At 47.2% G+C, this 11,137-nt stretch overlaps 1 protein-coding gene across 1 annotated transcript; it reads right to left on the bottom strand.

The window, feature by feature from the left end:
* Nucleotides 1–167: 167 nt before the first annotated feature.
* On the bottom strand, nucleotides 168–10,109 carry LOC135815059 (uncharacterized). The gene is made up of 8 exons (XM_065328291.1): nucleotides 8,912–10,109; nucleotides 6,437–6,508; nucleotides 5,827–5,931; nucleotides 4,935–4,991; nucleotides 4,351–4,431; nucleotides 3,569–3,673; nucleotides 2,961–3,128; nucleotides 168–2,370 (listed from the first exon to the last, which is right to left on the bottom strand). Exons 1-8 carry the CDS (start codon nucleotides 9,098–9,100, stop codon nucleotides 751–753), a joined length of 2,397 nt encoding a protein of 798 aa, XP_065184363.1. The 5' UTR covers nucleotides 9,101–10,109; the 3' UTR covers nucleotides 168–750.
* Nucleotides 10,110–11,137: the final 1,028 nt, after the last annotated feature.

Here is an 11,137-nt window from a genome sequence, read left to right as displayed (position 1 = left end):
CGATGTATTGCGACCACTTGGCTTGCTGATGCCATTGTGCTTGCGTAGCTGGCAACGATCCAAAGGGCAAAGGACTTGTATATCTCAGCTACGGTAGTCGGATCAGAACCGCGGACAGTAAACCCATGAATCCATGCATGCAACATTCCTGATGAACTGATGCCATGTTGAACATCTGTGCCAAGTGCCATGCACGCACGCAGAACAGCATGTCACAGACTCGTACACCTACTGCATGGTATGTCTATCTGGGACACTTCACAGCAGCTGGGATGACTTCTACATGCATTGCCATTGGCAAGCGAAAAGTTAATGTTGCTTCTTTTTTCCCCACTTCATAGCCGTGGCGGCGATCAACATTAGAAATTAGAATCTTACAGCTCAAGTTTTATAAGACTAGTGGTGATGTGAAAGGTTAGGAATAAATAAGGTCCCATTCTAGGCAGGGCAACTAAGCACTAAATCTCAGTCAGCTAGATCATGATTGAAGCAGATCACGGGTCATTTCCCAGATATCCACGGCTGCATTGCTGTTGAAGTTCGGAACTACTGTTACATGTTTTGGAAGCTGTCGGTGTGACCAGCAAGTTCATCAGTGTCCCTTGGTGTCGGTAGAGTTTTAGGCTAATTCTAACTAAGTGATAGACTGGGTCTACTGTGCCAGAAGATTCTCTGTACTGGGTTAGTGTTCCGTAGATCCAAAACTCAAAGTCACCACTAAGCTCTGATGACGGTATGTAAGGTGGCACCCTATGGTGCTGTAAACGCATCACCCCGGCCTAGATTTCCAGCGTCATCGCCTTCGACAAGAGGAGACTCGTCTGGCACGTCATTGATCTCACTGACACAATCTCCAGTGCCTAGCAGACCTGTGCAGCTTGCGTGTGCTGCCTGCACTGTTTGCTGTACTGCTGGTGCAATGTCATCTGCAGCTCCTGGGCTGTGTTCGTGCTCGTGCACAATCAGTGAGTCTGGACTATTGCGCAAATCATCATCCTCATTGGAGTCGTTCAAGTCCATCTGCGCTGCCACCATGGGAGCATTGTGCGAGTTCTTGGAATCCTGCTCAGTTTGATCACTGCTAATAGCACCAGCTCGGTCACTGTGCACCGGTGGATCATGGTCCTGGAAGCTGCTACAATGGGGCTCAGCAATTCCCTTGTCCTCGGTGGCACTGTCGGATGATGCACTCAATGCTCCAAGTCCAACAGTGGCTAGTGCTTCGGCACTGTCCACTGCTTCTACAGTATCCAGTGCATCGGCAGAATCCGGTGCTTCAACAGTACCCGATGCTTGAGCAGCGTCCGGTGTTTCAACAGTATCCGGTGCTTCAACAGTGCCCGATGCTTGAGCAGCGTCCGGTGTTTCAACAGTATCCGGTGCTTTGACAGAATACGTAGCTTCAGCAGTATCCAATGCTTCTGCAGCATCTAGTGCTTCAACGGTATCCATTTCTTCAGCAGTATCCAATGCTTCAGCAGCATCTAGTGCTTCGATGCTATCCTGAATATGTTCGGTCATATCGACTTCGTTTTCATTGTCCTGACAGACGTCACTCTTGCCATCGTGTCCACGGCCACTCTTGCCTGGATGATCTTGCATGGAACCACTCTCAGTCGACGTGTTAGGCTCTTCCAAGGATGGTGTGCCAGCGTCAATGAGTGCTGCCTCACTGTTATCTCCTGAATAATCCTGCTGATGTGGTATTCCCGACATACTAGTGGTGCTTGGATGGTTACTGGTGATGTCGTCCATAATTCTGCTGTCACGTGTGTCATGTTGCCCAGTTTCCTCGCTGGGTTCATCATTTGCGTTGATACAGGTATCTTCATCACTTTCTCGCAAGGTGCCCTGGCTGTTAGATTTGCTTGTCTCCTCCGTGCCCAGCTGCACCAGGGAGTGCGGATCAGTACAGTCATAGTTATTTGAACCAATGCCTGTGTTCTCTTGCACGTCCACACCTCCATTGCTAATTGTTCCGTTATCATCACACGTGCTTTCAAATACACGGTCCTCATCCTCGTCCTCTTCCTCCAGAGACTCATTCACAGATCTGACTGCTGGTGATGTGGGAGATTGCTGGCTTTCACCTGGACTGGCGGTGCGTGGTATGCGCCGCTCCCCCGATGCACTGCTTGTGAATATACACCTGACTGGAGGTATGTCGAACGGCTCATCCATTGGGTCGCTGAGCGCAATCAGCGCGTCAAGACCGGCATCCTCTTTCTGACCGCTGCTGCTGCTGTTACTGCTGCTCACGGCCTGAGCTATCTGCATGGCTGCTGAAATCTCTTCATCATTGTGCAGGCCGTGTTCCTGATCTAGGCCAATGGCCGGCTCCTCAGTTGCAATGCTCTCCGCGTTTCTCACCTGTATGGCAAAGACAAGCAAACATCCACACGCACGCGCGTGCGCGCGAACACACACACACACACACACACACACACATACACACACACACATACACATACACACACACACACACACACACACACACACACACACACACACACACATACACACACAGGCATAGTCTAGCTCCAACACCTTTGATTCAACTGTGTATCAACTGTGTATCGCTTATACCCGTAGAGCACTGCATGCCGCATGCGTTCAAGTACATCGTTGCACAGTTTACACACTACATGTCACTCACTGAAGATGGCTTATCTGCTGAAAAGCATGCCGAAACTCACAGGAGATGTATTTTAAAAGCCATTCACTGCAAATCCAATCATTGCGGTGGTTGCTCAAGCCAGATTTCCATGAAAGGTATCAGGACCTGTGAATGCTATGATCACCTTCATCTCAATACAGTACATGTACATGTATAAAAAGCATAGTTCATGAGCTATGCACTAGTAGAATGGTAAGCCAATATGTGTACATGTAGCACCGGTCACTATCAGATTCACACTCCTGTATCTACAAGTGTACCGCTGCTCCATCCATGCACTAACCAGTCGAAGCTGTTGATCGTCATGTGACAGGGAGCAATCGCGTGCCTCTGTAAGCCACTTCATCGACAGTCTGGCACGCTCTGGGGTGGCAGGTCTGGCCATGAACTGCCCGTTGAGATCTGCGGCCGCTAGCAGGCGCCGTTCTTGGACGTCGCGCATTACCATGCTCTGGGAAGAAGCAATTGCGCATGTGAAACCAATGTATTCGGAGGCGACAGACAAGATGTTTGGTATTATAATGTACGACTGCATGAACATGTAAATCTACGGCATCCATGTGTATAACTTCTAGGCCATGATATAATGTGGGGAATGTATTCACTCCAACAAGGTGGCAGTGTACTGTGATTCAGAATCACGCGCCCTGGAAGCCATGCTTCTTGGTAGATGCCCCAGTATCAGATACATGTGTGTCGCATACGCCCATGCATGTAAAAATGCACATGTGTACTGCACACTCCCATGCATGCAGCGTGTGCCGTAGAATCACACAGCCACAGTTAGCAAGCTGAAGTGGCAATCCATGCACCAGAATAACGCATCATGATTGGCCATGCAGTGTCCCTGCCACCAGAATAGTAACTGCATGCTTCGTGGGCGTGCCTCACCTCGCTGCGTGCGACCGCGGGAGTGTCATCTTCGGCATGTATCTGCATGTAGCGCGAGAAGGCCAAGTGAAATGCCTGCGCCAGTGTCAATGCCACATTCTGGGACTACAGCACAGGAAAGCACGGGCCAGCACAGGTCAACAGAGGAACACAAAGGCGCATGATTGGAACATGTCATATATTCACATACAGTATGTGTGAAATCCAGCACTGAGCCGGTCAACTGTAAAGAATGCACAAGGATTGAAAGATCAGACATACACAGTGCATCTCTTTCCTGCTGTGCAACTGAACATGCCCTGTTCACAGCTAGGGAGCCACCACTAACTCCGATAACCGATGCTCTAAGTAGTCTAAGGGCGCGTTCGAATTGTCCTCATGACCTTTTCGAGAAACATCTTAGAGGAGATTAGTTGAAGTATCCCAATAGAACGGTTGCTGTCAGCATCACTAGTTCCTTTGAATTTGTCATAGCAATGTGATTTAGACACTGATTTTCCAAGAGGGTCTCCCACGTGAAAATGGGCTTCCCTTACCGTACGGGCAAGTTTTGTTGTAGGTTCTTCGGGAAATGCATACAAAAGGCAGTTTTCGCAGGAATATTCCAACCTCTTCTAAACTAATCAACTTCTCCCATCGGATGAGGTTGTGGAGTTTCAAAAAGACTTTCGTTTTCTGAAGAGGCCAATAAGCCACCTCTTCAGAAAAACGGAACTCCTCGAAACGTTGAAGAGTGCCCCCTAGAAGTAACAAGGGGATAGGCCCACTGTGTGGATTCTTACCTCGTGGTCTGTTTCAAAGATATGAACCTTGTGCTGGCCAAGTCGGCCATGTCGGATGGTCATACCAAAGTAGATGTCATCCTGCAGTGCGACAGGGGGTGAGCAGCATGTACTGAGATTTGATAAAATACCTACTAGTACATGTTTCCTTCTCAGCATGTGGCCTAATATTTACCCTCACTGAGAGTACTAGTACATGCATACTAAGACCAATAGTACCATGTATTTAGTACCTTGTATTTTAAAATTGTCTGCCTCTTTCACTTGCGGCCAATGCTTCACTACACAACCAACAGAATTCTTAATCTCACCGGCAGTGCATGGCAATTGCCTGATACAGAGTGTATAATTGTGTGTGTGTGTGTGTGTGTGTGTGTGTGTGTGTATGTGTGTGTGCATGTGTGTGTGTGTGTGTATGTGTGTGTGCATGTGTGCATGTGTGTGTGTGTGTGTGTGTGTGTGTGTGTGTGTGTGTGTGTGTGTGTGTGTGTGTGTGTGTGTGTGTGTGTGTGTGTGTGTGAGTGTGTGTTTAAACGTGTGCACGCATGCATGTGCTTGCGTGTGTGGCAGGCACCTTCACTTACTTGCTTGTATTCGGACACACTTGAAACACGATGTGTGGCAAACTCAAATATCAACACCTGCACAGGGAGATCAATCAGATTATGGGAATATCACATAATATTATTACATATTACATAGCCAGTGAAAAACTAGTTCAGGTGCTTACTTTTAAAACTACCGTATTTGCTGGAGTATAGTGCGCACTTTAGATGTACTATTTGCTGGAGTATAGTGCGCACTTTAGATGTACTATTTCAGGCCCCAAATCGCAGGTGCGCACTATGCTCCGAATGTGAAAGTTCATGTGCATGCACTTTGAAAATTAGTGCAATGTATCCAACAATTGTGAAGTTTGCCGCCTCTGAACCGGAGCAAACCATATGACTGTGTGCACTTCTAGTGTCTACAGCCAGCTACACTGCTAACACATGACTGGTTAGAACCCCATTGGTAGCATGTGCATTACTATGATAAAATGGGAAATGGTTGATATTGTACTGTCGATGATGCTCTCAAATCTAGGCTGCGCATTATACTCCAGACATGCCTTGAATCGCCAACATGTTACTCAAAAGAGAGGGTGCGCATTATGCTCAGGTGCGCGTTATACTCCGGCAAATACGGTAATTATTGCTATGTGCTTTGCTACTCGGGAAAGGGAAGGAAATGACACTTTGGGTAAGATGTCCGTCAATAGCTGGTTGCCACTACATAACCTGGTCTTTGAAGTGAGTGCAACTTTGAAGCTATTAGTAACCCAGTCACGATGCTTGTTAGTACATCACAGTGCCTTTATGAAAAGTTCAGTAATGGCCATCCGCCCTCATATCCCTGGACGAGTCAGGTTATCGGATTTTAACTGCGTGCACACGATACGAGCTACGCCTTTTGGGTGCGAGTGTGTCGACTCACCGGCTCGTCAGGAGTGGAGTCGTCCACGAGTCGCAGGCTGTCTTGCGAAATGAAGAGCGACAACCATGGTGATCTGCTGGATGCCCGGTGTTTCTTAGAATTGCTCTGATGATGCGGGACAGTGACAAATGGAAGAATCCAGGACGAGTTAGAGTGCGCAGGGCAAGACTGCACCGTACATCATACGGTATGATGGCATTAATTGAGGGAAGGAGGGTTCCAATCCCCTTGAATTCAAATTTCTGCATAGGATCCACAAGCTCATTGTGTACTGGCACCACTGATAAGGTATGGGGCACATGCATGTGTGTTCACGCATTCTAGAATTGAAAGACTCCGAACATCAAGATGGATCATGTCATGCTACTGAAACTCTACCCCCGGCCCTTGTTCAGTGGTATGACTTATGTGCCATGGTAGTGGCACCCTTGATGATGTTACAAATCAATGCATCATGTGAGTGTGACAAAATAATGTTGCATACTGCTATTACACAATGCTAATCCGCGGCAGAAACTTGTGCCGCATGATATCTATGCTTGCAACTCTAGAACCGCTGCCATCCTCTCGTGCTATGCCCATGTGACTGTGCCAATAGGCTGTAGCTTACCTTCAATGCCGCAATGGCCTGGATGATGACATCTGAACCTTTGGCCTGCTGTGTCTCCTTGAACCCAAGATACTTCATAGGGAAACACATACATACCGGTACACACACACATACAGTCAGTATCGCCTATAGCGTTGGTGTTTGATTTTAAGCATTTTATCACTATAACTGTATAAGCGATATATTACTATGACCAATACTGCATGCAATGTATGCGAGTGGGGTGTCAAACGACTCAGCGCGCCGTGCACATACGCACTACATACATGTACATGTACATGTACATGTACATGTACTATGTCATGTACACTGTAGCTGGCTGTAGCTCCTGACACACAAAATCAGGATTTCCTCATGATGGAGGCATATTTTGGCAACTTGTACAAGCAAAACTCACCAAACAACACTCACTGGACAAGTTCTTCACGAAGAATTAATACCCTGTTCTCCTCTGACATCGCTTGATTTTTCATCAATCACTATAACCAATGCAAAAATAGTGTAATACAGGTCTTTTGAAATATGAATTTGATCACTACAGTAGTTTGGAGGCGGTGGGAAAAACAGTTTCGTAATACGTATTCGCATGCAACGACGCAAATCCACACAATTCAGTAGACACTTTTTCTATCAAACGTTTTCTTTCCCTTCTCTTCAGGATAGTACAGGGAATGTTGGAAATTAGAAAAACACATAACTATATAGTGAAAGAAAGAAAAGTCAACACTTCAACATAGGTGTTAAAAATGATTAAAGTGTTAAAAACTCAAAAACAAACAGCTGCAAGTTGTAGACAAACACGTTGAACACATCAGGGAACACTTGTCACACTTTCACGAGGTGTGACACCAAACAACTGCAACTCGTGGTACTCGTCCTCGTCGTGGCCGTCCTCCAAAATGTGCTGTGCAGTCCGATACTGGAACGCCTTTGTCTGCGTCCAGTGTAGATGTACGCATGCGCGCCTCCGCCTCGACGGGCGGGGAGCTTGGCCCATCTCAGACAAGCGTGAGGAAGCGAGGGAGACCGTCTCGAAAACCACCCAATGTGACACTGGAGCTCATAGACACCGGAAGAGTTACCAGAAGCAAGGTGAAGAGACGGAGTACTGGGGATCTGAATACGTCGATAATGGAAGTGACAACAACGATCAACAAGAGGAAACGAGGAAGACCAAGAAGTGACACGAAAACGGCCATGAAATCAACAAAAACGGACATGAAATCAACGGACGTTGGAGGTGTGGACCGGAGCAACCAACCAAACAAGCCTAACGGAAGAGAACAACGGCAGGCGTCGAAGGTGACAGAGCTAAGTGATCGGACATCGTCCATCAAGCGTCATTTGTCGGGCAGTGCTAGTTGTCGTAAGTTGTATAGTGATGATATCTTTTCGATTTTGACTCGTGGAAGGTCTAAGTTACATCTTGCTGTGTTAGAAGCTCTGTATATTCGTAAACTAGATCCAGAACTATGTGTACAGAAGGAGAATGTGCTATCGTTGCAGTTGTTTGGTGTCACACCTCGTGAAAGTGTGACAAGTGTTCCCTGATGTGTTCAACGTGTTTGTCTACAACTTGCAGCTGTTTGTTTTTGAGTTTTTAACACTTTAATCATTTTTAACACCTATGTTGAAGTGTTGACTTTTCTTTCTTTCACTATATAGTTATGTGTTTTTCTAATTTCCAACATTCCCTGTACTATCCTGAAGAGAAGGGAAAGAAAACGTTTGATAGAAAAAGTGTCTACTGAATTGTGTGGATTTGATCACTACAGGCGATATATTACTTTAGACGATTATTACTATACGCGATAACTGTGTATACTTAGTTATGGCAAATGAAAATGAATTTGAAGAATTGATCACTATATCCGGTATATTACTATAGCCGCCAACCTTATAGGCGATACGTACTGTACATGTACACATATACACAATGCACATACACACATACATGTACACATATACACAATACATGTGCATACACATACATAGTATTACATACACAATGTGTACGCACATGCACACACACACACACACACACACACACACACACACACACACACACACACACACACACACACACCACACACACACACACACACACACACACACACACACACACACACACAGACACACACACGTGCGCGCATTATGGGCACACACAGCTACATCAGTCAGTTACGTCCTGCGTAATGCCAACCCAGGGCAAGACAAGAGCATTTTGCAACTGATTTCAAGCCTGTGTGCATATCACTATGATCCACAGTGGTAGCCATGTTTATCTCAATCTAAGAACTGGACACTTCGGGAAAACTCAGTCGATGATCGCAGAATGATTGCCTGGCCCGGGATGATTCCGATTTTGAGAGCTCGGAAGACTGAGCACAAGATACCCATCTCGTGTGCGCCAGGCTGGTATCAATAATATTATCTGTCTCATCATTATGATTGAAAAATGCATTGCAAACTTACCTTGACATTGTATCGGACCGAGTCCTGCTGAAGGGTTTGGTCTTCGTGAATCCAGCTGAGCTGTACTGGAGCGTCGCCGGAGCTCCTCCTGCGCAGGCCTCGGAATGAGCCACGCAGTGAGCCGGTCAATCGCTCCCGCAAAGATTGCCGACGGCGAGGAAGCGTGCTGAATGGGTCGGCGCTTGCCATCAGTGTATCATCGATTGATGCTGCCAGCTGCAGTCACACCCCTGGTTTGCAGGAAGTCAGGACTCACTTGTGCTTATCTCGACTTCCTTCCACGGACGACAATTCGACATCTTGGCTAGCAAAAGTAATTGTCTGATCAGCCATTCACCGAATCACGGTGGCGGAGATTCTTGCCAAACATCACAACCGCTAAGCTACTTCAAGTGCATGCGCTCAATGGAGCACCGCGGGTGCTCTGTTCTTCTATCCGCGTCTCCTCCGGAACGGGGAGGTGAAGCTTGCCAGTAGATTTGCGTGCAGAATCAGGCCCTGGAAGACGTCGTTTCTGACAGGGGACGTCAGCCACAGATGAAAGGTGATCACATGTGCGAGCTGCTCAGGAATTCGAGAAGGTATAGCAAGCGACGACGTGCGAAGAGATCCGTCAAATCCGCCGTTGACCCCTGTTACAATGCAGGCCAACTACCAAGCAGGACTCGGGGTGTGGTTTGGCAGCATGGCCCAACTGGCCACGGCTAATTACTCCTTTGCCTTTGGCTACGGTAGGTGGAACAGATTGTTGCATAGTCTGGATCAAGCATCTGCACTAGATCATAATACTTGACCGATGGCGCTTGACAGGCGGTCCGAGTGAACTGGAAAATCTTACATTCTCAGAAATGTCCGGTCGTGCTCAAAAAAATCCGATGTGATGGGTAAGTCAGCGCCCTGCATCATTGTACAGCCCAGTATTCTGAATTTCTGATACATGTGCACAAATGGTATGTGCAGGTCTGTGGCTGCACAGCGCCCGCCCCGCAAGAGTGGACTTACGTGATCGGTGGGATTTCATTGAGCTGCACTGTTTATAATGTAGCAGCCCGGGACCGGCGGAAGGAGTTTTTGATTGGTACGGCCATACTCTAGGCTTTCATACTGTGTGCATGATACGGCATGAGCTCCTCGGCATGCGGTACATGTAAACACACGTTGCACGGTGGCCAGACAGTTGGTCCAGCCATGGCCTGACCAACCGGACCGGTTCCGCCAGGCCTATGTTGCCTCCAGCCATAGTGACTAAGTCCAGTGTACTAGTATGCCCAAACTTGGTACTAGTACAGTGTCTGTACAATAAGCATTAGTATACATTGATTTAGCTCGCTCATCCAGACAGCTGGTTGGCTTGAGAGATCATCGACTGCCTGGCATATCCACCCGCAGCATATAACAAGTTACTCACAGTCATACTCGCCGGCTAGCCGAATCGTCACTTCACTCTCCTGAACACATTGAGCAACCGAGCCACATAAAGCGCCAAAAAGAATTGTACGATACCAGTTGCGGGGAATATTCAACTCTGTACGTGCTATACTGTAGTGTCGCGTATAAAAGCAGGACCTATATAGAAGCATGACTCGAATAAAAGCGCTCCGTGACACAGAAGCACGATTTGAATAAAAGCCACTCTCTGCAAACTACATGTGCACGTACATGCGTGGCAGTATGCATTGCACAGTGTAGACTGATGATGTTGACGTAGAAGCATGTTTTGAATAGAAGCATACCTTGAATAGAAGCATGGTTTAAACCCCGGCTTATACGCTCGTAAGCACCTGCTTTCATACGCGACATTACGGTATGCATAATATAGCACAGATGCCATGCACCCCGGCCGCGCGTGCCATGATACTTATCAATGTTCCACGATGGTACAAATCATTTAAGAAAATGGCACACTGTACATACAGTAAGAACTGGTGTAAGCGACCTCTGGGTTTAGCGACCGTTTTTCCATGCACCGACAGTTCTACACAGACACTGTGGGACCTGGTTCTGAAGACCACCTGACTCTAACAACCACTTTTGCTTTCACCGTGGGGTGGTCGCTTTAACCAGGCTCTACTGTACATGTACATGATAGCGTGGAGGGTAAGCAACCCTTTTGGCCAAGCTCCCCACTGACCTCGTTCACCACACCAGCAACACGACTGCAAGTACTGAATGACTGGGGCTTGTGAATAGCAATCTTTCATACAGGGAACTACTGTGACAATGAAG

Source organism: Sycon ciliatum, chromosome 4 (genome assembly GCF_964019385.1).
Source record: "Sycon ciliatum chromosome 4, ocSycCili1.1, whole genome shotgun sequence".
NCBI classification, from domain to species: Eukaryota; Metazoa; Porifera; class Calcarea; order Leucosolenida; family Sycettidae; genus Sycon; species Sycon ciliatum.
This window is presented reverse-complemented; position numbering and strand designations above follow the sequence as displayed.